The sequence below is a fragment of the Triticum aestivum genome, chromosome 3B, assembly GCF_018294505.1.
Source record: "Triticum aestivum cultivar Chinese Spring chromosome 3B, IWGSC CS RefSeq v2.1, whole genome shotgun sequence".
Taxonomy (NCBI): Eukaryota; Viridiplantae; Streptophyta; class Magnoliopsida; order Poales; family Poaceae; genus Triticum; species Triticum aestivum.
The window spans coordinates 38,269,576-38,297,179 of NC_057801.1; the positions used below are offsets into that span (position 1 = coordinate 38,269,576).

Below are 27,604 nucleotides of genomic sequence, written 5' to 3' on the forward strand. Positions count from 1 at the left end.
TGATTAACTCGGTGCTCACGAGTTTACCTATGTTTCTCTTATCTTTCTTTGAGGTCCCAGTTGGGGTTAGGAAAAGGCTTGGCTTCTATCGTTCTCGCTTCTTTTGGCAGAGTGATGAGTCTAAGAGGAAGTACAGATTGGCCAAATGGGATATTATTTGTAGACCAAAGGACCAAGGGGGGCTTGGTATTGAAAATCTTGAAGTCAAGAACAGATGCCTGCTTAGTAAGTGGTTGTTTAAGTTGTCTTCTGAGACAGAGGCAACTTGGGCGCAGATGCTACGTAGTAAATATCTGCACTCAAAGACTTTATCCCAGGTCACTCTGAGACCTACAGATTCGCCATTCTGGAAAGGGCTTATGAGGGTTAAAGCCGCTTTCTTTAACAGAACGAGATGTATTGTCGGTAATGGTGATGATACGCGATTCTGGGAGGATACGTGGCTGGGTGACGCGCCTTTGGCTACACAATATCCGACACTATATCGTATTGTTCAGCGTAGGGACGCTCTCGTTGCCACGGTGCTGAAGTCTATCCCTCTAAACATTCAGTTTAGGAGGGTGCTTGTCGGGCCTCGATGGGAAGCATGGCTTCACTTGGTCCGTAGGCTAATGGAAGTTCAGCTAAATCCTCAGCCCGACCAGTTATGTTGGAAGCTAACTAGAACTGGGGTGTTCACGGTTAAATCGATGTACATTGATATCATTAATTCAACTGTGATACATACTTCCAAGGAGGTCTGGAAAGTTAAGGTACCTTTGAAGATTAAAGTGTTTATGTGGTTTGTGCATAAACAGGTTATTCTTACAAAGGACAATCTAGTTAAGCGCAACTGGACAGGATCTACTAGGTGTAGTTTCTGTGATCGGGATGAGACTATCAAGCATTTATTTTTTGACTGTCCGTTGGCACGAGGGTTGTGGCGCTCCGTGCAAATTGCCTTTAATATTACTCCTCCGAGATCGGTCAACACGTTATTTGTGGCGTGGCTTGTTGGGATTGAATCCGAAACAGCCAGACATATTCGTGTAGGAGTATGTGTGTTATTATGGGCAATTTGGAATTGCAGAAATGATTTGGTTTTTAACAGAACATCAAATACTCTTTTTTTGCAGGTGTTATTCCGGGCTACAGCACTGATCCGTACGTGGTCCTTACTCACTCCGATGGAGGCCAGGGAGCGTTTGGTTACTAGATCTGTCCGGTGGGAGACGGTAGCGCGGGATATCTTCAACCGGTTTGGATGGCGATCATGTAATAGGATAGGCATTTAGTTTACTTATCTGTTTTTATGCCAGCCGGTTGTGGCTTTTGTGGTTTCTGCTTTGCAGTTGACGCTCTATGTGAGCTAGATGCTGCTTTTGTTTCATAACTGTAAGACCTTGTTGAGACCTTGTTTACTTTTTTAATAATAGAGGCCGTATGCATCGATCTGATGCAGATGCCGGGGAATTCCCTTTTCGAAAAATAAAATAAAGTGACGTAGATGAGCATTTCTGAGCTCTGATTTGGGTCGTTCGGTAGTCTACAAAATCAGTATGGGCTTGCGAGGAGGGACTCAGGGCTTGGCGAGGCCTCCAGCCAAAGCCTACTGACGTTGATCTGCGTGGATTGGCGTTACTCCACCGTTGGCCAACCGGTAATGCCCCTCATTCCCCGCGGCACACCCCCCGCCATGCCGGCGCCGCTGCAGCGTGCGGTTTGCCATCGTGACCCACAAAGAGAAGACTCACTACCCTGCACCCCTTTGGCCAGCTTGGCATCAGCGGTGGCTTGGTCGGCGATTGAGGGTCTGCGGCGCAAATCCTCGGCTCGCCAGCGGAGCGTGGGTAATTCGTCAAGTATGGCGGTGGTCGAAGGGAAAGCGCGATGCGATTTGCTTCAGCCTTGAGTGGATATATGGATTGCATCGCGTCCACAAGATTTTTTTTGTCATAATAAGATTGGGCTAGTATTGTTACACTACGATGGTTCCACGCAGCCACTTTATTTCTTTGGACTTGTCTTCCACTTTCTGTGTGACATTGAGTTATTTCGTGTGTGCGTCCTGGTCAGGGCCATGCTTTACGTGATGGCATCGGAGGATTGGGACTTTGGAGTGGCAACAGGGTGAGCGCATATTTTTGGAGAGCAACTACTTGAGTAGCGCTTCTTCGGGAGCCTCCCAACGATCACTTGCGGTGGGCTGAGAGCGCGCCACCGTCATCACGTGTCGCGCTCTGAGTATTTCATTCGGGTTTTTTTTTACGTTTTCGCATCGTTTTCGGCTTTTTACATGTTTTTTTCAGCCTTTCGGTTTTTCACCGGTCTTTCTTAGCTTTTTGATGAAAAAATAATAAAAAAAGAATTAACGCGAAAAAACGCATTTTCTTCTTCTTTTCCTTCTGTAAAAGGCTCGGTTTTGCTTCCGCGAGAGGCACGGCCGTGCCACTCAGAAATAAAAAAAACGTGTTTCTTTTTTCTCCCTTCCGTAAGAGGCATGGTTTTGCTTACACGCGATTTCTTTTTTTTTTCTTTCGTGAGAGGGACGATGTTGTATCCCCGAGAGGCATGATTTCACTTCCGCGAGAGGCACAGTCATGCTTCTCAGAAACGAAAACGAACACTTTTTTTTCATGAAAGGCACGGTTTTGCTTCCGCAAGAGGTATGGTTTTGCTTCCGCGAGAGGCATGCCATCCCTCTCAAAAATGAAATAAAGGGTTTTTTCCTTTTGTGAGAGGCACGGCCGTGCCTCTTGGGAACGGCTTTGGGGGAAGGAAAAAATGCTCCCGATTCATTTTTTCGTCTGGATTTTTTGTGAAAGAAATGTTCGTCAAAATCTATCAACATGCGATCTAGTTTGAAGATCCCGATGTGAGGAATCAAATGATGAAAACAGTTCGAAATTCCGACGCACGGTTTATGATGTAAAACGTTTTGAATAAACAGATCTATAAAAAAAACTCTCGGGTTGCCACAAGTGGCGCACATGCAGCGCGACAAGCCACTTGTCGCAACCAAGGGAGGTGGTAGTGGTCTTTGTATGGAGTACCCTTAATTGAATTTCAGCATCTTCTTCACAATCGATCGAACATGAAAACAAACAAATGGGCTGCGAAGGTCGCACGCAGACCGCCACTCTGGGATAAAGAAGCCTCTCTTCCTTCTTTGTTTGGGCCTGCATAGACTTGGGCAACTAGAAGGCCTATCGCCTAAAGTTGATCAGTGCGAGAGATTGGGGTCGCACCGTCGCTGGCTGTCTTGTAGTACCCCCGATTCCCCGCCCCATCCACTTGCCAGCGCAGCTACAACGTGTGGCTCTTGTCCTGATCGATGATCCCAGTAGAGAAGAGACTAGCCTCTCGCCATGGCGTCTCCCACCGCCCGACCGCTAGTCTGGTCCAACCCCACGGACCCGCTCGGCATCGGCGGTGGCCGTGTTGCCTGAGAGGCCGAGAAGGGCCGTGGCTCGCCACCAGAGGGAGAGTACACGATTAATTTGCTTGCTACTAATTGGCAACTATGCGTCACTATGGTTAGATGGATAGGGGATGTAAATACACCTACAATTGTTGCAAATTCTGACATTCTGCTTGCTACCTAGATTGTGTTCGTTGAGCTTCGGGGGAAATTTGCAGTGAACAAGGTCTTGGTAGCTGTCTGCCTTTGGCATAAGATACGATGCCTTCTAGCAGTTGGAACTTGGAACACAAACTCGTCAGACAAATTTTTACTCCTTCTGTGGTCGGTAGGATGCTGGCATGCGGATGCTATTGACCCTAGGTCATGAATACCTGAAATAAAATAATACTACACTTACCGATAGGTGTTACGGAGAGGGTGCCTACAGGCTGATGTGGCAGAACAATAGAACGAGTGAGCCAGAATTCACGCAAAGCAAACAAACCGAGCACCAAAAAGCTGGTTCCACCTCTGCCCGTAGATTATTCCGTATGCATTCAGTCCGTAAGCGTAGCATTATTGCATGGAATATGTTCTACTACAAAGCCGAATTTCATTGTGCTTGTTCAAATTCTGAATGTACTCTACTACAGGGCACCTTCTCAAAGTGTTGGTCAAAGTAGGATTTTTGGATTCACAGGGCTTATCTTCTCAAAGATTTGGTGATCGTTGTAGGATTCTTGAATTCACGAGGCTCGTGTCCTCAGATCTGGTTGAGCTTCCACTTTGTACATCCATATTGTGAGCTGAACTTTCACTGGAATCAGAGATAATTGCTTAGGTCAGATTGTTGCAAAATAATGAAACAAAGAGAAAGAAACGACCAAAAATAAGGGAGAAAATATCTTATAGCAGTTCACAGAAGTTCTGCTTTGGCGGCATATCCAAATCATCTAAGCTTCTCTCAAACATTTCTAGAACTTTTGTTATAGTAGGGCGATGCAAGGGTATTACTTGTATACACCACAAGCCAATTAAGATCATCTTTCTCGCTATCTCCTCAATTTCATTGGTGACTTCACATGCTTCTAATCCATCATCTTGCGCAAAGTGGTCATAAATCCAATCAGGAAAATACTTTTCACTGGATTTTGCAACAATTGATCTTACATTTCTCCTCCCTCCAACTATCTCCAGCAGTATCATTCCATAACTATAAACATACGACTTTGTCGAAACCACTCCAAAGGTTCGGGAGTGAACTTCTGGGGCGATGAATCCAATTGTTCCTCTAGTTCCAGTCATTGAAAGCTTGCTCTCCTTTGTATGGCACAATTTAGCTAAACCAAAATCAGCAATCTTTGGGCTGAAATCCTTGTCTAGAAGAATATTTTGGGGCTTGATATTGAAATGGATGATACGTGTATCACAGCTATGGTGCAAGTATTCGAGGCCACGAGCAATCCCAATTGCTATTGCATAGAGCCTCTCCCATCCTAAAATTTCTTTGGGGTTCTCTGAGTAAATGTACTTATCCAAGGAACCATTGGGCATGTACTCATATATAAGAGCTCGTTTTGATCCCTCCAAACAAAATCCAAATAAGCTAACAACATTAACATGAGAGGTCCTGCCAATGCTCATAACTTCATTCACAAATTCGTCCCCATTTCCTTTGCAGTCATGCAAGAATTTCACAGCAACCAGACGGCCATCGTGTAGTCTTCCTTTGAAAACCACACCATAACCACCTTTACCAAGCTGATCGTTACGAGAAGAAGTTATCTTCCACTACTAGGGAAAACCCTAGCAGTAGCGCGTGTTTTGTGCCTACTAGTAGCGCGGGATGCCGCGCTACTAATAAGGCGCTACAGCTATTGCTTAGCAGTAATGCGTGTCATCACGCGCTACTGCTAGTACAAATAGCTGCAGCGCTTGTTCAGTACCGCGCTACTGCTAAGTTATCTACTTGCAGCGTGTTTCCTTTCCATCGCTACTAGTATTGTTTTAATATTTTTTTTATTTTTAGTGTATTTATGCGCCATCATACAAATATTGGTACAATACCAGCTGTTATGAGGTTTACATCATTATGTCCATAACAGTGTATTAAATGAAGGTGGATTAGGTTCAAGTGGAGGCAATATGTGGTGCATGTCAAAAGTATACTACTAATCCAAACTTGATCTACTTTGGATTAGTAGTACTTTCGATGTGAACCACATGTTGCCTCCACTTGAATCTAATCCGCCAGCACAAGATATTTAATCATCATCATGGTCATTACCACCAACATTATTTATTTAATCACCACTAACACTAGCTAATAATAATCATCATAGTCATTACCACCAACACTAGCTATTTTATCATCATAGTAATAGTGTAGCACATCATCATCCTGAAACTCATTTCTAGCCAGCTACTCACTCCTGCTGCTCTCTCTTAGGTAAAAGAACATAAAACATGTGTAGCTCTCCTCCTTGATCAAGTTGGAGCATGCAGATGAACCTGTCTCCTAATCGTGAAAGGCGCCTCTGGTTGCTGCTCCCTAGTACTTCTCTGCGCTCCCCCAACACATATTTGGTCCAATCTTGCACTATTAAGCATCCGTCGCTAATCTTGAATGCACTAAAGTAAGTTGTAGGATATCTTGGCCGTAAGTTGATAATACTCATGATACCTTTAGTCTCGATCCCATAAGGCACAACATTCATCGGGAGTCCCTGTTGAAGAACATCGTATGGTAACATACTTAGCAATGAAGTTTAGCATCAAAAATAATGTATGGAAAAGATGCAATGAGGATAAAAAGTAAAAATCTTACCATCCTTCCTAAATGTATGTGACCGTAGTTCATTACGAACACTATTGGTCGCACATTTTCAGTACCAAGATTTCTAAATGAAGGAAGAAAATTTGTCTTGACAGTATCAAGATCCTCAAGCCATGAAACATAATGACTGAGCTCCTCGCAGTTGAGTTCAGCCCCAGGACAGTATACGGTCCTGTCTACCAAGGCTGGACATGTTTGCTTGCACGGAAATAAGCTGACAATACAAATTAGTTGTCAACTATTTTTGAATAAACAATATCAAAGACATAAATATGGTTGAGAAACTTACATAATGGTATAACTGGAGGCATTTGCACATTGACCCAGATGTCGGTATTACCTTCAATATCATCTTCCGGACGAATATCAAAGGTGATAACCATATCAGGCTCAAATGCATAAGTCTTGCATAGTGCTCGCCATGTTTTGCATCCAAAATAGGTGTAGTCGTCTGAATTGTATAACTTCGCATGGAAAATATAACCATGCTCGGTCTTCAAGTAAACTTTCTTTTCCTCCATACTATGACTGAAACCTATCTTATCCAATACAAAAACTCTTGCATGGCAGGGGATACGCTAGTAGAATAGTAAAAAAATATAAGTTTAAGCAAATGAAGCAGATGTCATGCTTAATTACGAAAAAGGACTTGTCGTTGTGACTTACTGTATCCACTTCGAAGTTCTCGTCCAGCTTGATGCTGAAGCGCCTATCATCATCTAGGAAGATTCTGTCGCACAGGCCGCGCTCGTCTTTGCAGTATTTGCAAATACCAAAATCCTTCTCGTCGTCAGACATTTCCTATGTTCATAGTTAAAACATTAATTGAAAATCGATCGAAGACAACTACCAAGATACTCAACACACAAATCCGGGGCACTCGATATTTCCTACATATTATAGCACAAGTCATGCCAAAATTCACGGAAAAATCCGGCATGACCTTTGCTAAAATAGGACATATCGAGCGCCTGAAATTTGCCGGAACAGAAATGAATCAACACTCCGGCAAAACATAGGCCACTCGAAGGTATAACCTGCAAACATGACCGGCCACTTGGATATTGAGCAACACAAGATATACATTTCAAAATATCTTATAGGACTCAAATTAGCATGCATTCAGTAAGCAAAAGTAGATCATCTCATGCGTCAGTACATCGTCGAATATTATCACTAATACATCACGAATAGTGTCATACATATAACATCACTAATACAACTAAAACTCTAGCACACGACGGGTATCGGCGCGAGCGGTGGACACCCACAGAGAAGGCACCATCACGGGATCATAGCTCCAGTGAGATCCCCGGAGAACCTGCCAGGTATTGGAGAACGGCCTGTGCTCCAACGCAAACAAGTAGCGACGGACGTGCGCGTCCTCCTCACTGACACGGTGACGCACCACCTCCGCGGAGTCCTCGAGCCTCTGGATCGTCACTGGCCCACGCGACCGCCACCAAACAAGGTTCGGGTCAACGACAGGCTGGCTCCTCACCAACCTGCGCCCCCCGGTAGGTAGCGCCTCCCAGTACCACCCCGACGGAGCCCAGTCCTGGACATGGCCGATCTGGTCAAGCAGGTGTCGTCCTCCGCCGACTCGACGACGAGGATGCGGGATAGGCATCGTCCACGTCGAGGCGGGAAAAATTGCTTTAACTAAAAAATAGACACAAGTTCTTACTAACTAGTTCTATTAATTCAACTAGTTCTTACTAAAAATAATACTATAAATAAAAATATTCTAGTACCTAATTAGTACCTAATTCTTACTAACTAATTAGTACCTAGGAACTACTGCCCTAATTACCATCTAAGTAATTAACTAACTAGCACTAAAAATAGCCTAGGGTTCATACTAACTAGCACTAAATACCTAGGGTTCATACTAAGCAAAGAAGAGGGATCAGAAGGGGAGAGAGGGATCGGAAGTGGAGAGTGATTACAGAGGGCGGGGAGAGAGATGGGGTCGGGGGAGACGGCGGCACCGAGGCGCGGCGAGGCGGCCGGGTCGGGGGAGACGGCGGCGAGGCGGGGTCGGGGGAGACGGCGGCAAGGCGGGGTCGAGGGAGACGGCGGCGAGGCGGGGTCGGGGAAGACGGCGGCACCGAGGCGCAGCGAGGCGGGGTCGGGGGAGACGGTGGCGAGGCGGGGTCGGGGGAGACGGCGGTGGCGAGGCGGGGTCGGGAATTGGGGGAGGAAGCAGAGGAGAGGGAATCAGGCCGCGCGGGGGGTTAGGTGAAAATAGCTTTAACTGTAGCGTGGGAAGGAAAAACGCGCTGCTGCTAAAATCCATAGTAGTAGCGCTGTCCGTAAAAGGGCGCTACTACTATACCTAGCACGCCGGGAACGGTATGGCAATTATAGTAGTAGCGCTTTCTGCAGGGACAGCGCTACTGCTAATCTGCTAACTGTAGCGCGGTTCTGCCAAACGCGTAGCAGTAGCGCCTCATTTTAACAAGTGCTACTGGTAACATTCTGTGTATAAGGTTTTTCCTAGTAGTGTTCATTACCTCTGAGTGCATGTATCTTTTTGGAGCTAGGGATCCATATGATACTATCATGGCCTCGTAATTCTTCTCAGTGTTGCTGCTACCCTTCTTGCAAAGGAGAAACCATAGTCTTTTCCCTTTTCTATGCCATATCAGCACATAAAGACATGCAAAGAGAAAGGTTGCAGCTGCTGATGTAGTACCTGAGATGGAAGCAGATGTTATTTTCTTTTGTAAAGCAGAAGTTATACTACATTCCATTATGATTTCCAGACCATCGGTAGTTTAAATTTCTCTTTCTGCAAGAGTACATGGTTGCAAAATTAGTACTACATATGAAATGATGGCAAAAAAATTAGCGTACCTATTAGCATAATCTTCTTCCCTCTCCTGTCACTACCTGGAATGGAACATAACATTTATGAGTAAAAACAGTGGCACCCAATAGTATTACATTGGTTGTTTTTCCATGAGGATGAGACAAGCATCGCATATGAATATTTAATATTCTGCTGAAGAAGTATACCAAAAAAGAAGCATTGCAACAGAACATGTGCTACCTATCTAACATCCTTTTGATAGAGCAGCTATGTCAATCAAATACAGGTTCAACAAAAAAAGTAGTTATAGCCATTGTGCGATCTATAAGTATGAGCGATCACATGAGCTGTGATCTATAAGTATGTTTAAATGGCATTTGCATTGGATGGTACATTTCAATCTACATGAAAATTAGCAGGAAAATGCATGCTCTATTATTTTTTCTGCAAACATCCTATTTACCAGCAGCATGAATCAATGTGGCACAACTGAAGATTGTTTGCTTATACTACAGAACTAGACCAGCGGCATGTGTTCTGTTGGGTTTACACTAGTCAGATATTTTAGAATCTGTAGTGTACTAATTAGCAGGTATGTGCATGCTTTTCTCAGAATTAAGGAGCTCCCACCCCCAATTTCATTTATTTAATGAATTGGTAAGACATAGTTTTGTGATCGACCCAAAAGGTTCAGGTATTACAACCTCAACCCAATCCTTTTCCAGACCCCATAATCAATGCTGCAACTTACAAATGAGAGCTTAAAATTATTGTACAAAACACCGTAAAACAACGATCTACCTGATACCCCCTGACAAAAAACAGAGTAAACTGAATAGAACACCGGCCATACTTGTAGGAGTAAAAGGAAACCATTCACAGCTCGTAGGTATGCGCATGTTGTGTTCATTTGTCTTGCACATCCTCACAACTTAGTGCGCCAAAATCAAAGACTACATAGTAACCGGTGCATCATTTTTTACGTATCAAACTCACTGTCAGTATTATATATGTGAATCCCGCCCACAGATGATAGACAAAGACACGCTGCCTTAGCAGTGGCACTTGAGGACATCGTAGGCAATATTGATAAGGCAATAAGCTTAAGCTGGTTCGGGACATCTGGAACGTTAGGAGATCTGGTGATGAATTGTGTGGATGATGTGTATACAAAGGCAAGTATATGGGGGTAGGACCGTGGGAGACGAAGTCCAAATGAATTGACTGGTTCAGCAAAAAAAAAAATCAGAGGAAAATAAACAGTTCAGAAGAACCCAAGGGACAGGCTTGACCAAGGAGGCACCAGGTTATGTGGCTATCGACAGTGGACAAACGATCTGAGTGTGTGTGCTCCAGAAACAGCAGAGCTATGGTAAGTTCCCGTCCTATATTTCTCTTTCAACGTTTTTGTTCTAAGAACCGGTAATTCATGTTTATTGACATGATAATTTGTTACTCCCTTCAATCTATATTAATGCGTCAACTAATATGATCAGAGGCAGTACTACTAATGCAAATCATGAGCACCAGTTGGTTCAGCTATTGCCAGTAACAAGTTAGAGTGACATGATTGGTTGCTTGGTTCGGTAAGAGAAATCCAATAAAGGCACTGCACGTCTTGGCTTAGCTACAAACTTGATTCAAAGATGATTCAGCGGGTGGACTTACGTGCAGATACAGGTGCAGGGAGAGGTACCGGCGGATCCCATCTCAAGAGGAAGCCATCGTTGATGAGCTGCTCGTAGTCGGTCGCGTTTGTGAACGTCTCTCCCGGAGACGAGCCCCGCATCGGCATGATGATAGCATCACATCCCTCCAAGGCATAGCGAGAATAGTTCCCGGTGGCATCGTAACACACTCCGGCACGAACAAACGAATTGCTCGCATTCAAGCACCTCATTGCCGTCGTCTGCACCAGCTCTCTGTCCCGGCGTGCCGCAGCCTCCTCCGTGCAATTATAAAAGATGACGTTCAGGTTGATTGGGTCGATCCTAAACTGGCGGGCCAGTTTGACGGAGGTGTTCCACATTGGCAGACAACTGGCGGAGGCGTGAAATAGTTCCAGCCTGCCCAGATCAACTGCGCGCAAGCGGCGTTCTCCATAGGAGATACTGATGATCTTAAAGCCGGGACTGAAGGGCACAGAGCTCTGTAGAACTGGATAGCTGCTGTTAAAGCATGTAAGCTCGAAGTCTGGGGGACCAGGCCAATCACATGATCTTCCCGTCTCCCTGTCAGTGAGCCAGAATGGGTCGGAGATAGTTATGTTGCCGCACCTCTTCGCCGGGCAGCCACCCCCTTGTTGCTCCTCAGCCGCCGTGACCGCAAGCATCAGAGGTAGACACCAGGCCCAGACCAACATAAGGAACCAGCCATGCATCGCAGCGTGCGTAAGCTTTGGAATTTGTCTCTGTAAAGGCTGTGGCGAGGTTGAACTGACAGGAAATACTAGCTGGAGAATGAACGGTAGTATATGGGAAATGCTAAGTGAGTCCACACATCCTGGGAGGCCCAAAAGACTTTGAGTCTTCTTCAAAAGACTTTGACTGGGAGGCCGAAGAGATATATGAGGCAATGGTAGAGAGTATATATATTCTTGGCCAGTCATTTTCCACGCATTGGAATTTACCAAAGTGACGAGAAGTTGTGACAAAACTATGGGCAGCTGTAGATAAAGTTGACAGTTTCGTCCAGAAACGTAGCATCTAGGAGACATTTCAGATAATTTATGAAGTATGATCATGACAGTCTCTTAGACCGATGGGAGGTGTATATAGATGCCGTAAGCTCTCGGCAAGTGGCCAAGTGCATAGTTCCAGAGTCCAGATAGAGCCAGGTGAGAATATCTACCATGGTCGAAGTCCTTTTTTATTTAGTTCATTTTTTTTAATTCTGTGCGATCTCATTTTTTTTGCGAGGTAATTCTGTGCAATCTCAAATACACAAGATTCAAGAGGGAAACACATTCTGATCTCAAACTCGAAACAACAAGATGCAACTGCAGATGGTACGTTTTCCCGTTATATATTTCGTCCTAGCTTAGCTACGAGCTTGATTGAAAGATGATTTGACGGATGAACTTACGTGCAGGTGCAGGAAGAGGGTGCGCCCATGTCAGGAGGAAGCCATCGCTGATGAGCTGCTCGTAGTCGTTCGTGTTTGCCTCGCCCGATGATATGAGCACCGGCATGATGACAGTGTTGCATCCCTCATAGCTATCGTAGCTGCTTGTCTCGTTGTAACGGCCTGTTGTGCGAACAAACACCTCGCTTTGGTTCCCGCACCTGATCCTTATCTGCACCAGCTCTCCACCTCGACGTGATAAAGCCGCCGCCGCGGCCTCGGACGTGCAGTTGTACAGCACGAGGTTCAGGTTGATTGGTGAGATCCTAAACGGGCGGCCCACTTTGGCGGAGGTGTTCAATGTCGGTACTTGGCAGCCGTCGGGGGCTTGCAGAGCTTGCAGTTTCCCTTGATCAACAACATGCAAGTTGCGTTCCTGATATGAGATGTTGACGATGGCAAAACCAAAACTGCCGGGTATAGAGCTCTGTAGAATTGCTGAAGTGTTGTTAAAGCAATTGACCTCGAAATCCAAGGAACCGCATGATCTTCTCGTATCCATGTTGGTGAGCCAGAATGGGTCGGAGATGGTGAGGTTGCCGCAACTCCGGGCCGAGCTCGAGCAGCCTTCCCCTTGCTGCTCCTCAGCCCCAGCGACGGCGTGCATCAGTGGCACCAACCAAATCCAGGCGATGACTAAGAACCAGCTGGCCAGAGCCATCGGTACGTAAAACCTTGAACTTTGTTGCTGCAGCAGCGAGCAGGGTGGGGAGGAGAGAAGTCCGGCAGCTGAGACAGTGGAAAACAGTATGAGATCTTGACGGTGAAATATACAGGGAGGTATTAAGATGGAAGGCGAAAGACTTACTGGTTGATTATTCAGCAGATTGGTTGAGCAGCAGAGCAGGCGTTGTGAGTGCCAACAGTGCGTGGATAAGGAAAGGGTGCACGATCTCGACCAATTACTTCTGAATAAATTCAGAAGGTTGACTTAGACCACTTCTCCGCAGCAGCATATGCATGCCACCGAGAGGATATCCACTAGCATCTCTAAAAGGTTGTAAATTAGTTTCAAATAAATAAACAAGGAAAGAAAATATGTTTCTATATTCCCACAAAATCTTGGAATCGAATTGAATCTACACATAGAGACACAAACATGACAAATCCAGCTATAAATAGTGTCTGAAATAGCGTCTCTTGATGACTATGTTCACAGCTTTCATTTTATGTTCTAGTTATCTATTTATATGTCTAATTTGGGCTTAGTCTTCATCTCTTGGTTCTTAGTTTATAGCTCTATAATTTCAAATCCAAATGAGATATATAAATAGATTTATATATTTATATATCTAGAAATAGTCTCACGGCACCCAGACGAAGAAAAAGAACCAGCCGGCCATAGCCATCGGACGATGAGCCTTGATTTTTTTTTTTGAAAAACACACGACCATATATTAATTAATTAAAACGTCATTACAATCGTTCATAACAGCAGGCGCCACACAGGGCGGAAAATTATTAAAAAGAAAACCATCACATCTATTACCGAAACTAAATTTAGCAATCTCTTGCGCTACTGAATTGGCCCTTCTATTTATTTTTGACAACTTGAAATTTTCCAGAAGCCTGATGATGCTAAGTCTTCCTTCTTGAGATCTATGAGCGAGGATCTGTCCCAACTTTCATTTGCTAGAAGAGAAGCCACGAACGCACAGTCAGCTTCCAAAATAATAGGCATGTTAAGAGAAATACCTATATAAAGCCCAGCTAGGCATGCTCGAAGCTCCGCTTCATCCACACTAGAGCATAACCCAATGAAGTCCCAAGATGAGACAATGATGTCACCCGTACAGCTCCTGGCCACCACCCCAACGCTCGCGACACTTGAACTCTCCACAAAACTTGCATCGACATTGATCTTGATGTGGCCAAAAGGAGGCGGCTGCCACACCTCTCTGGACCTCACAACAGTATTACTTGCACTAAAACCAGCCACCACCTCTTTTCCTTTGTTATTGGTGATTACCTCATTTGTAGGCTGACACGACGAAAATGCCAACCAGTAACTTTTCAGAAACATGGCGGATCCTATAACAGTTTCTTTTCCTTTCCCAAAAATAAAATCATTCCTTAAGTGCCAACCTCGCCAGAAAAGAAACAAGATGAGCTCCCTTGGCGAACAACTTAGCTGGTCTAATAAAATAAGTAACCAGTCAGGCCCAGTATAATTAAAAGCCTCTTCCCCTGGCAAATTCCACACTTTCCTCAACGCCAAACGAAGTGCACGAGCCTTTGTGCAAGAAACAAGAGCGTGGAAAGTACTCTCATCCTCAACCCCACAGATAGAGCAAGTGCGAATGGTAGCTTGCTGATGTAAAACTCTATTAACCTGAACCGCCAGGCTATCAGATGCTGCACGCCATCCAAAAATTCTAATCTTTTGTGGGATGTTGGCCTTCCAGATAATATCCCACAATCTCCTTTCTCCGTTAATAGCAGTGCTGGATTCCCCACCATTCTCTTTCCGATCCTTAAGCTTTAGCGCCAGATTGTACGCACTTTTCACTGAAAATAATCCATTTTTTTCAAAATGCCAAGCAATGAAATCACCATCGCCTGAGGATTGAATTCTCAACTTCAATATCTCTTCCGAATCGTGATGATAAAAAAGATGTCTAATGATATTATCGTCCCATTCCCTAGACCCGCTCTTGAGTAAATCTAAAACCCCTTTTAGTCTTGATCTGTTCTTCTTGCCAGAGATTTTGAGGCCAGAAATCCTTGGAAGCCAATTGTCCCTCCAGATATTGATATTCCCTCCATCAACCACCCTCCAGATGACACCATTCTTAAGGAGTTCTAGCCCATGCATAATACCTTGCCATGTCACTGATGTTGACTGAGGAAAAACCCTATCAAGAAGATGCCCCTTAGGATAATATTTTGCCTTCGTTACCTTAGCACATAGTGAGTCCGGGTTAACCAGTAAACGCCAAGCTTGTTTTGCCAGGAGAGCTTGATTAAATAACCTCAGGTCACGGAAACACATTCCACCCTCACCCTTTGGTCGCGTTAATTTATCCCAAGCCAATCAATGGGTTTTCCTCCTATCCTCCTCATCGCCCCACCAAAAATTCCTTATAATCTGTGATAAATCCTCAGAAAGAGAAGCGGGAAATTTAAAAATACCCATCGCGTACACCGGGAGAGCCTTAATTACTGACTTAATTAGGTCTTCTTTCACCCCGCTTGAAGCATATTTATCAATCCAGTCAGAAAGACGTTTCACTGCCTTTTCCTTTGTAGTTTGGAATCTACCAGCTTTCATTCTTCCTTGAGGAACAGGAAGGCCAAGATATTTATCCTCAAAACCCTCCGCAGTAATCTTTAAGATGAGCATTGTAGACACTTGGTTTTCCATACTGCACGACTTCCCAAGCATAATTGAACATTTATCCGGACTGAGTAACTAACCAGTCCCCCTCTCATACATATTCAAAATATTCTTGATGGTCAAAGCTTGATCAATGGATCCTTTGAAGAATAATAGACTATCATCGGTAAATAATAAATGAGAGATACCTGGAGCATTTTTGTTCAGCCTGAACTCCTTGAGGGTACCACTAACGCACGCATTCTGGAGCAACAACGAAAGTGCTTCTGCCACAAACAAGAATAAGTACGGGGATAACGGATCACCTTGCCTTAGTCCACAAGAGGGGGAGAATGTCTCCAACAGCTGCCCATTCAAGCGCATAGCAAACTTCACAGTTGTAACACATGTCATAATCCAATTAATCCACATAAGTGCAAAGCCCAATGCGCCAAGCATACTCTTCAAAAAATGCCAATCCACCCGATCATATGCTATGCCTTAGCTGTGGGGAGATACGAGAGAGGATAACGTGGATAAGAATGAATGGCATATGGAGCAACAGAGTCCTCTGGAAGTCGTCGTACGCCATCTATACTAATTGACAGGGCATGTGAAGACCTGAAACAAAAGTATGTCGATATAATCTTTTTTTTTAGAAAAGGAGGATGACCCCCGGCCTCTGCATTTCGGCGATGCATGCGGCTACTTTATTAATTATTCTCACAAGACCTTACAAAGTCATACAACACTAAGACTGAAGCCACCGTCTAAGCAACAACTGTCGCTGCACCTATCCAATTGATGAAGGGGCACTAATAGTCAGGGCCTAATACCAAACAGACATCGCAGCCAAACCTAAACATTTAAGACCTGAAGTCCCAACCAGGACGCCTGCCTGGTATGGGGCACCTACCAGTTCGGCGCACTCCTCAACCAGGACGCCTGCCGGGTATGGGGCCGTCGCAGCCACCTGCCACGAGTCCATCTTCAGAGCTGTACTATTGCATCTACCGTGCCAGGTCTCTCAGCCATCGACGCCACCACGACGCCAGACAGTGTCGTCTTCCTGCGCGAGTCCATCCTCCCACATCGAACTTCGAATCTGCACTGCGCCAAGCAGTCCAGATCCGTCGCCATCAATGTATGGATGAAGCACCGCTCCACCAAAGAAGCCGTCCGTTGGTCCCGCGAAGCCGAGTGCACCTCCAAGAATGCTGCACCCAAGGGGGTTAGGACACATGATTGCCGCCAACATCCGATCAGCTGATCTAGGGTTTCCCCCGGAGGTATTGAGTGGAGTTGGGAGCTTCACCTCGATGGTGCCTTCATGAAGGAAACGATTATGAGGGCATCCGGCCATTGACCGAAGATCAGGTTTTCACCCGGATCCGTCCCAAGAAATCCACCCAACAACCTATGCACCGTCTCGACCACCTTCAAAGCTCCAGATCCAGCCGCCTAGATCCGGCGACCAACTGCAGCAACAGTGCCACCGTGGGATCCCTGGCGCACCGGCCTCTGCTTGAGTGTGCCACCACTTTAGCCTAGGAGGAGGGCTCCGACCCCGCCTCGCCAAGCCGCGAGAGCCGCCGAGAAGGATCCCGCGTGCTCATCACCGTCTCTGATCCGAACTAGTCCATAGCAGATCGCCGTCACAGATCCGCCTTGGATAGGGACTGCACCACGCCATGCCGCCGCGGGAAGCCCGAGCTTCACCGGCCTCACCATGCCGCCGCGGGATCCAGACAGAACTTTGCCGCTGCCACCGGCCAAGTTCCGCCGCCGCCGACCGGCCAACCCGCTGGTCAATGCATGACCATGTGAGCACAGCCAGTCGGCCGACCAACTCTGACGAAGCAGAAGGCCACCACCACCAAGCCTAGGGCCGGCGCCCCAGACATCCTCATGTTGCAGATCAAGTCCAGGAGCAGTGCCCCGCCTACGGCGATCGAGATTGGTAGCACAACGTATTAGCCCGACATGAGTCAAGGCCAAATCCACCGTTGCTGGTGCCGTCCTCCCCCGCCGCCGCCGCACCACTTCCATGTCGCCGCCAATCTGCGCCACCGCCGCCAATCTGGCCGGAGAGGAGCGCCGCCTCCCAACCAGATCGAGATTCGAGGAGAAACCGCCGCCGCCGCCACGCCACAAGGGCTTTGCCCTGTGACGCACCGGGCGACGGCGGCGGAGGGGAGCGGAGGAGGAGCGAGGCTGTAGGAGGAGGGCGGGGGCTCCCGGTGTGGGGCGGCGCCGCCGCACAGGGGAGGGACGGGAGGGAGGGACGGGGACCTGAAGGAACGGATAGTTATACGTGATATAATGGAATGATCTTGAATAGTCTTAGCCTCAGTGCCGTGAGCAGCCGGGCAGATGCATGTATACTTCCACAGTTCTCGTGGGTGAGAACGTTCCCCGTACGTCTCCACGAAGTACAATGGCTCTAGGCCGCCGAACCAGAACCGGTACTCAAGATAGCAGTGGCGTATGTACTGACGTTCCCGCACACCGGCCGCCACTCAGGTCGCCGTCCAGCGTTGTCGCGTGGTGCAGCAGCACGGAGCATGCATGTGGCTAGGACGGAGTGGAAGGCTCGTCACAACCGAGGACGCATAGCGACGTGGAAGAACGCACGCACTGCGTTCGTGTGTTCGTTCACACCAGAAGATGGAGAGCGGCAATGCTAGTTGGGACATCGGAGCTCTAGGTGATAGATATGGTGATTCAGTCGCATGGACGATCCCCCATTCGCCAGGCCCCTGACCACCTCCCGCCGCTGCCGGCTGCCCTAGTGCGCACCCTCCCGCCGCCGCCGGCCGCCGGTCGCGTGCGTCCGCCGTCCGGCCCCGCCCACCTCTCACCCCCTCCCTCCCAGTTTCCGCCCTTGCACCGCCTCCCCGGGAGGTGGCCGGGGTGGCGCGCGTCCCTCCCTCTCGGCCGGTCTCCTCCTCCCTTTCCCCCCGCCGCCTCGGGCGGGCGCCCCCGGCGCTGGACCGGGTGGTGTCGGCGGCGGCGGGACCTCCTGTCCCCGCGCGTTTGTTTCCCCTTCCCGGGGCTGGGGACGGCGGTGGTGATGCTCGGCCTGGCAGGGGCCCGGTGACACGACAGTGGTGCTACTCCTTGGCAGTGTGGTGGTGTGGGGTGGCCGGCGGCACGTCCCGGGCCCAGATCTGGCCCCTGTGGGCCCCATCTGTGTCCTAGCGGCCCGGCTACTGGCACGGCTTCGACGTCTTCTGCATGGCGAGGAGGAGTTGGAGCAGCTCGGACAGGGGATAGCGGCACCAGAGGGTCCGGCCGGGCCTGGTATTCTCCTAATGTCACGTCCGGTCGGTTACGGTCATCGACGGTGGAGATTGGGCCCTCCCGCGTGCCGACGCTGTTGCTTTCCCTAGACCCGGCTCCTCTTATTTGTTGTGCAGGCCGCCTTCGCGGTGCCGTGGTGAGGCGGCGTGGGAAGCTTCAAGACCGTGTTGGCGCAGGGTGTGGTCTGTTTGGTGGCATGCTCCGGAACGCTCGAGGTCATGGTTGGATCGGGAAAAATCCTTGCCGGCCTAGCCGACACCGACGCGGTGGCGCTTGTGGGTGCCGCCGGACCTTCCTGAAGGGCGTCGGGGGCTATCCTGCCTGTCTCCTCGCCACATACCAAGGGAAACCCTTGGCAGCAGCGTCGTCATCGTCGCGTCCCTTCTGGGAGTTGTTGATTGGCACCGGCGCTTCAGAGTCTAGGAGCTTGGTGGAAGATCCTCGGTGGGCACAGCGGTCACGAGGCTTCTTCGTTTTTGTTGATCCGCCGTTGTTGGCATTTGTTTCTTTTGTACTTTCTCTTTTTTTTCTTTCGGGTGTGCATGTGCTGTTTTTTCTTTTTGTTGCTTTGTAATACAAACGGAGACAGATACTGTGGAGGAGGTAGGGAAAGTAGAGTCTGACGGAATTGACTGCTTGAGAAATGATTTTTCAGAAAAGAAAAACAACAGTTCAGTGAAACCTACTGGACGAGTCTTAGACATTTGAGGGCGATGCCATATCACTGCCGACAGTGGACTAAAGAGGGACTATCTGTGCTTGCAGAGCAGTGCCATTGTACGTTACTGTTCTATATTTCTTTCAGCATTTTGCTTTTAAGAATTGGTATTTCTATTTTCTTGCATGCTAAATTGTTAAAAGTAATGGTTTACCAATCATGAATGCCAGTATACAGTTACTTAGTCGTGGTTGAGCTATTACCATGGATAATTAATTAGGTCAACACTTCAAAGCAAAGAGAAGGGGTCAGAAAGAAGATGCTGATTGTTAGAACTAGCTTACAGGAGTTGCCCATTGAAGATGCTGTTATCAAGCCATATATTAGTTTGATGAGAGAAAACAATCTGATGAGTGACCTTACCACTAACAGACAGCTGCTACCTTAAATCTCCCCAAACCATACCAACAAATCTTTGAATTATATGAAACAGTTTTGTCCTCTGAAAATAATTTCTGAATGTCATTTCATTAAAGCGATCTCTGCTAATATTTTTACTTCTTAATATAAAGTCATGTTATATTTCTAGCAGGAAGAAGGAACTGTAAAGCCGCCCGATCTTATCCTCGGTTACTGAGTAATATGATTAATTGATTGGTTCTATTAGTGAAATCCTTACCGACAGGAGCAAGTAAGTATGCTCCATCCTCCTCCCGTGCATGCGATTAATTTGTTTGCTACTAATTGGTACCTATGCGTCACAATGTTCATATGGATTCTCAGATTTTAGGGGATGGTTACAGCCTAGATCCAATGCTTAGATCGCATTTATTGAGTTTATTTAGATGTATATACACCTACAATTGTTGCAAATTCTGAAATTTCGCTTGCTACCTAGATTGCATTTATTGAGTTTTGGGGGAAATTTGCAGTCAGCAAGGTCTTGGTAGCTGTCTGCCTCTGACATAAGATCCAATGCATTCTAGCAGTTGGAACTTGGAACACAAAACTCGTCAGACCAATTTTTATGGGTCGCGCGAACTGCCACATGTTTGGCAGGAAGGGAGACGCACCACACGTCTCTAATGTAAACAGATTGCCACGTCATCGCATGTATGCATGCAGGAATCTTTTTGAATTTTTAGTTTTTAAAATGTTTGATCTCTTAAACGAAAAATCCGATTGAAAATCCGTTTTCACCATTAAATTCCTCGCGATGAGCTCTTCGAAACTAGATCCCATGTTGATATGTTTTGGTGAAATTTTTTTTGATTAAAAGTTGCCATGTCTATTGCATATGAATTGCCATGATGTTTACACTGAAGTTGCCATGATATGTTTCAGCTATTTTCTTCTACATTTAAAAGTAAATTTTGACATTTATAAAACGGGGAATTAAGAAACTAGACTTGCCATGACCATAAACTAAAATTGCCATGATACATGCACATAAAATTGCCATGATTCATACAAAAAATAATTTTTATGGTCAAAGTACTGGAGTTGCCATCATCAAAATACTAAAATTGCCATAATCTACAAACTAAAATTGCCACATGGCAACTTTAGTTTAAGCCCTATGGCAACTGCAGTGTAAACATCGTGGCAACTTATGGCAAAAAAAAAATTCGTCGAAACATATCAACATGGGGTCTAGTTTTGAAGATCTCGTCGAGATGGATTTAATGGTGAAAACGGATTTTTAGTTTGCTTTTTTATTTAGGAGATACAACATTTTTAAGCCGAAAACCAAAAAAATTTATGCTGATGTCATCTATTCATACGTTGCAAAATGTGTGGTGATGGAGGCGTGTGGGAGATGTGCAGATGCTATTGACTCTAGGTCATAAATACATGGAACACAATAATGATACAATTACAGACAGGTGTTACGGTAAGGGTGCCTACAAGCTGATATGGCAGAACAATAGAACGAGCGAGCCGGAGTTCACGCAAAGCAAACAAACCGAGCACCAAAAAGCTGGTTCCACCTCTGCGCGTAGATTATTCCGTATGCACAGTCGTAAGTGTAGCATTATTGCATGCAATATGTTCTACTACTAAGCCGAATTTCGTTTGTGCTAGTTCAAATTCTGAATGTACTCTACTACAAGCCAGCTTCTCAAAGTGTTGGTAGTCAAAGTAGGATTTTTGGATTCACAGGGCTTATCTGCTCAAATTGTTGGTGATCGTTGTAGGGTTCGTGAATTCACGAGGCTCGCGTCCTCATATCTGGTTGAACTTCCACTTTGTATATCCATATTGTGAGCTGAACTTTCATTGGAATCAAAGATAATTGCTTAGGTCAGGTTATTGCAAAATAATGAAACAAACAACCAAAAATATGGTAGAAAATATCTTACAACAGTTAGAAGTTCTCCTACGGCGGCATATCCAAATCATTTAAGCTTCTCTCAAACATTTCTAGAACTTTTGTTATAGTAGGGCGATGCAAGGGTATTACATGTATACACCACAAGCCAATTAAGATCATCTTTATCGCAATCTCCTCAATTTCATTGGTGATTTCACATGCTTCTTATCCACCATCTTGCGCAAAGTGGTCATAAATCCAATCAGGGAAATACTTTTCACTGGATTTTGCAACAATTGATCTTACAATTCTCCTCCCTCCAACCATCTCCAGCAGCATCATTCCATAACTGTAAACATCCGACTTTGTTGAAACCAATCCAATGGTTGGGGAGTGAACTTCTGGGGCGATGAATCCAATTATTCCTCTAGCTCCAGTCACTGAAAACTTGCCCTCCTTTGTATGACACAATTTAGCTAAACCAAAATAAGCAATCTTTGGGCTGAAATCCTTGTCTAGAAGGATATTTTGGGGCTTAATATCGAATGGACGATACGTGTATTACAATGATACGTCCATTTTACATCATGCTTTTATATTAATATTTATTGCATTATGGGCCATTATTACACATTATATCTCTATATTTATGGCTATTCTCTCTTATTTTACAAGGTTTACCATGAAGAGGGGGAATGCCGGCAGCTAGAATTCTGGCTGAAAAAGGAGCAAACGTTGGAAACCTATCCTGCACAACTTCAAAAGTCCTGAAACTCCACAAAACAACTTTTTGGATTTAATAAGAATTTATGAGCGAAAGAAATAGGCCAGGGGGCTCACACCCTGTCCAGGAGACAGGGGGCGCACCCCTCCTATAGGGCGCGACCCCGTATCTCCTAGGCCCCCTGATGGGCCTCCGGCGTCCATCTTCTGCTATATCATCACTTTTACCCTGGAAAAAATTGTGGGCAAGCTTACGGGACGAAACTCCGCCGCCACAAGGCGGAACCTTGGCGGAATCAATCTAGGGATCTGGCGGAGCTGTTCTGCCAGGGACACTTCCCTCCGGGATGGGGAAATCATCACCAACGTCATCACCAACGATCCTCTCATCGGGAGGGGGTCAATCTCCATCAACATCTTCACCAGCACCATCTCCTCTCAAAACCCTAGTTCATCTCTTGTATCCAATCTTGTATCAAAACCATAAATTGGTACCTGTGGGTTGCTAGTTGTGTTGATTACTCCTTGTAATTGATGCTAATTGGTTTACTTGGTGGAAGATCATATGTTCAGATCCTTTATGCATATTATTACTCTTCTGATTATGAACATGAATATGCTTTGTGAGTAGTTACATTTGTTCCTGGGGACATGGGTGAAGTCTTGCTATTAGTAGTCATGTGAATTTGATATTCATTCGATATTTTGATGAGATGTATGTTGTCTTTCCTCTAGTGGTGTTATGTGAACGTCGACTACATGACACTTCACCATGATATGGGCCTAGAGGAAGGCATAGGGAAGTAATAAGTAGATGATGGGTTGCTAGAGTGACAGAAGCTTAAACCCTAGTTTATGCGTTGCTTCGTTAGGGGTTGATATAGACCCATATGTTTAATGTTGTGGTTAGGTTTACCTTAATACTCCTTTTTGTAGTTGCGGATGCTTGCAATAGGGGTTAATCATAAGTGGGATGCTTGTCCAAGTTAGGGCAATACCCAAGTACCGGTCCACCCACATATCAAATTATCAAAGTACCGAATGCGAATCTTATGAATGTGATGAAAACTAGGTTGACGATAATTCCCAATGTGTCCTCGGGAGCTCCTTCTTCATTATTAGAAATTGTCCAGGCTTATCCTTTGCTACACAAAGGATTGGGCCACCTTGCTGCACTTTATTTACTTTATTTACTTTTTGCTCATTACTATTTATCCTATCACAAAACTATCTATTAACTACAATTTCAGTGCTTGCAGAGAAAACCTTACTGAAAACCGATTATCATTTCCTTCTGCTCCTCGTTGGGTTCGACACTCTTACTTATCGAAAGGACTACGATAGATCCCCTATACTTGTGGGTAATCAAGACTTTTTTCTGGCGCCATTGCCGGGGAGTGTAGTGCTTTTGGTGAGTGGAACTTGGTAAGGAAACATTTATATAGTGTGCTGAAATTTTCTGTTACTTGTCACTATGGAAACTAATCCTTTGAGGGGCTTGTTTGGGGTATCTTCACCCCAACCAGAAGAGCAAAGAGATGCTCCTCAACCTACTAAACTTTATGAAAATATTCACTTTGAGATTCCTTCGGGTATGATAGAAAAAATGTTAGCTAATCCTTTTGCAGGAGACGGAACATTGCATCCCGATTTACACCGTATCTTTGTGCATGAAGTTTGTGGATTATTTAAGCTTGTAGGTATTAGTTGTCAAAATGAAGGTCTTCCCTTTATCTTAGAAGGGAGATGCAATGACATGGTATAGGCTATGTGATGATACGAGATCTTGGAATTATAAGCGATTGAAGTTGGAATTTCACCAGAAGTTCTATCCTATGCATCTTGTTCATTGTGACCGCAACTACATATATAATTTCTTCCCTCGCGAAGGAGAAAACATCGCTCAAGCTTGGGGGAGGCTTAAGTCAATGTTATATTCATGCCCCAATCATGAGCTCTCTCGGGAAATGATTATTCAGAATTTTTATGTTTGGCTTTCTCTCGATAATCGCAACCTGCTCGATACTTCTTGTGCTGGTTCTTATATGCTGAAGACTATTGATTTCAAATGGGACTTATTGGAAAGAATTAAACGCAAGTCTGAATATTGGGGTTCCGACGATGGTAAGGAGTCAGGTATGACACGTAAGTTCGATTGTGCTAAATCTTTTATGGATACCGATGCTTTTCGTGGATTTAGCGCTAAGTATGGACTTGACTCTAAGATAGTAGCTACTTTTTGTGAATCTTTTGCTACTCACGTTGATCTCCCTAAAGAGAAGTGGTTTAAATATAATCCTCCTGTTGAAGTGAAAGTAGTTGCACCTATTACAGTCCAAGAAAAGACTATTACATATAGTGATCCTATTGTTCCTACTGCTTATGTTGAAAAATCTCCTTTTCCTGTCAGGATAAAAGATCATGCTAAAGCTTCGACTGTTGTTCGTAAGAGTAATACTAGGACCTATACACCTCCTGAGCAAATTAATGTTGAACCTAGTATTGCTATGGTTAAAGATCTCTTGGGTGAGGATTTAGATGGGCGTGTTATTTCTTTCTTGGGTGAGACTGCTAATATTGCTAGACCTGATACTAAGACACATAGACATGTTGTAGGCATGCCTGTTATTTTTGTTAAAATAGGAGATCATTGTTATCATGGCTTATGTGATATGGGTGCTAGTGCTAGTGCGATACCTTATAATCTTTATAAAGAAATTATGCTCGATATTGCACCTGTTGAATTAGAAGACATTGATGTTACTATTAAGCTTGCTAATAGGGATACCATCAAACCTATTGGGATTTGAGAGATGTTGAGTTTTGTGTGGGAAGGTTAAATACCCTGCTGATTTTCTTGTTCTTGCTTCCCCACAAGATGATTTTTGTCCCATTATTTTTGGTAGACCCTTTTTGAATACTGCTAGTGCTAGGATTAATTGTGAAAAGAATATTGTCACCGTTGGTATAGATGGCATGTCTCATGAGTTCAATTTTGCCAAGTTTAGTAGACAACCTCGTGAACGGGAACCATCTAGTAAGGATGAAATTATTGGTCTTGCTTCCATTGCTGTTCCTCCAACTGATCCGTTAGAACAATATTTGCTAGACCATGAAAACGATAAGTTTATGAAGGAAATGGAAGAAATAGATGAAGTGTTCCTTAAATAGGAACCTATGCTAAAACATAACCTTCCCGTTGAAATTCTTGGGGATCCCCCTCCACCCAAGGGTGATCCCGTGTTTGAACTCAAACCCTTACCTGATAATCTTAAGTATGCTTATCTTGATAAAAAAGAAATATATCCTGTTATTATTAGTGCTAACCTTTCAGAGAAAGAAGAAGAAAGATTATTGAAAACTCTGAAGAAGCACCGAGCTGCTATTGGATATACTCTGGATGATCTTAAGGGCATTAGTCCCACATTATGTCAACACAAAATTTCAGTGGAGAAAGATACCAAACCAGTTAGAGATCCTCAAAGAAGATTAAATCCCAAAATGAAGGAAGTGGTAAGAAAGGAGATACTAAAGCTCCTTGAGGCAGGTATTATTTATCCCGTTGCTGATAGTGAATGGGTAAGCCCTGTCCATTGTGTCCCTAAAAAGAGAGGTATTACCGTTGTTCCTAACGACAAAGATGAACTGATCCCGCAAAGAATTATTACAGGTTATAGGATGGTAATTGATTTCCGTAAGTTAGATAAAGCTACTAAGAAAGATCATTACCCTTTACCTTCTATTGATCAAATGCTAGAAAGGCGATCCAAACACACACATTTTTGCTTTCTAGATGGTTATTCTGGCTTCTCTCAAATACCTGTGTCAGCGAAGGATCAATCTAAAACCACTTTTACTTGCCCTTTTGGTACTGTTGCTTATAGACGTATGCCTTTTGGTTTATGTAATGCACTTGCTACCTTTCAAAGATGCATGATGGCTATATTTTCTGATTTTTGTGAAAAGATTTGTGAGGTATTCATGGATGACTTCTCCGTCTATGGATCCTCTTTTGATGATTGTTTGACCAACCTTGATCGACTTTTGCAGAGATGCGAAGACACTAGTCTTGTTGGGGATATTACCACTAGGCGTAAACCGGCCTACTTGGGCCGGGTTAACTTCATTAGTGGTATAAGCAGATGAAGGCCCAAGGCCTGTAGTCGGTTTAGAACATGTATCTGTAAACCGGCCTGATGTATAACTTGTATTGTAAGTTAGGAATAGAGAGACACCGAGCGGGATACGAGTATGAACCGGTTGGGACTCTATGGACCGATGGGTGTCACCCGTGTATATAAGGGGACGACCCGGCGGCGGTTCAGGACAGACAACCACAACTCGAGCCTAGGCGAAGCTTGTTTGCTCCCTAGCCATCGAGACTACATCAATTCCATCACAACTAGACGTAGGCTTTTACCTTCATCGAAGGGGCCGAACTAGTATAAAACCCTCGTGTCTTTGTGTCCGCTTTAACCCCTTCAAGTAAACTCGTAGCGATGGCTCCACGACTAAGTCCTTTCACTAGGACGTCTGCCGTGACAAATCCACGACAGTTGGCGCCCACCGTGGGGCTATCGCACGATGCTTTGACGATCTTGGAGGGCAAGCTCAAGGGACTCGAAGGCTATGTTGTGGGCCGGATGACCAAGAGTCGTCGTGGCAAGATCTACATCGACGACGCAGGATGGGGTCCCGAGGCCGATTCGATCGAGTACGAGTACCGGGTCCCCTTTGGCGGCATACACGTTTTCATTGGCAAGATCGGTGAGCCTGGGCCTGAGCCGGACATCTGCACCGACCTCGTTGAGACGGCTCAGCGTGCGAGATCTACCCGGGCTAAACCGGCCATGAAGCGTGCCTTCGTTGGAGTCATCCACGGAGGAGAGCGTGAGGACGAGTCAGAACACGGTAGTGAGACGGTCGTCTATTCCGGCGACGAGTCCTCAACCGGAGAGACCGAGTCGCTATACCAGTTGCAAGACGACCAGGTCAGGGGCTGTTCCGATGGCGACAGTATTCCGGACCCCCCGGGCCAGATCAACCGGGTTGGAATATTCATGGCCGGCACACAAGCGGCCAATCACTCTTCGACCGCCGCAGCAATGCTCTCCGGATCAGCAGCGGCAGCGGC

At 45.6% G+C, this 27,604-nt stretch overlaps 2 protein-coding genes across 2 annotated transcripts; both read right to left on the reverse strand.

Annotated features, from left to right (window-relative positions):
- Window positions 1-4,288: 4,288 nt before the first annotated feature.
- Window positions 4,289-5,165, reverse strand: LOC123067231 (LEAF RUST 10 DISEASE-RESISTANCE LOCUS RECEPTOR-LIKE PROTEIN KINASE-like 2.4). The gene has a single exon (XM_044490124.1). The coding sequence runs from the start codon at window positions 5,024-5,026 to the stop codon at window positions 4,289-4,291; it is 738 nt and encodes a 245-aa protein (XP_044346059.1). The 5' UTR covers window positions 5,027-5,165.
- Window positions 5,166-8,620: 3,455 nt separating this feature from the next.
- On the reverse strand, window positions 8,621-12,904 carry LOC123067232 (uncharacterized). The gene is made up of 4 exons (XM_044490125.1): window positions 12,118-12,904; window positions 9,078-9,113; window positions 8,735-8,916; window positions 8,621-8,632 (listed from the first exon to the last, which is right to left on the reverse strand). Exons 1-4 carry the CDS (start codon window positions 12,815-12,817, stop codon window positions 8,621-8,623), a joined length of 930 nt encoding a protein of 309 aa, XP_044346060.1. The 5' UTR covers window positions 12,818-12,904.
- Window positions 12,905-27,604: the final 14,700 nt, after the last annotated feature.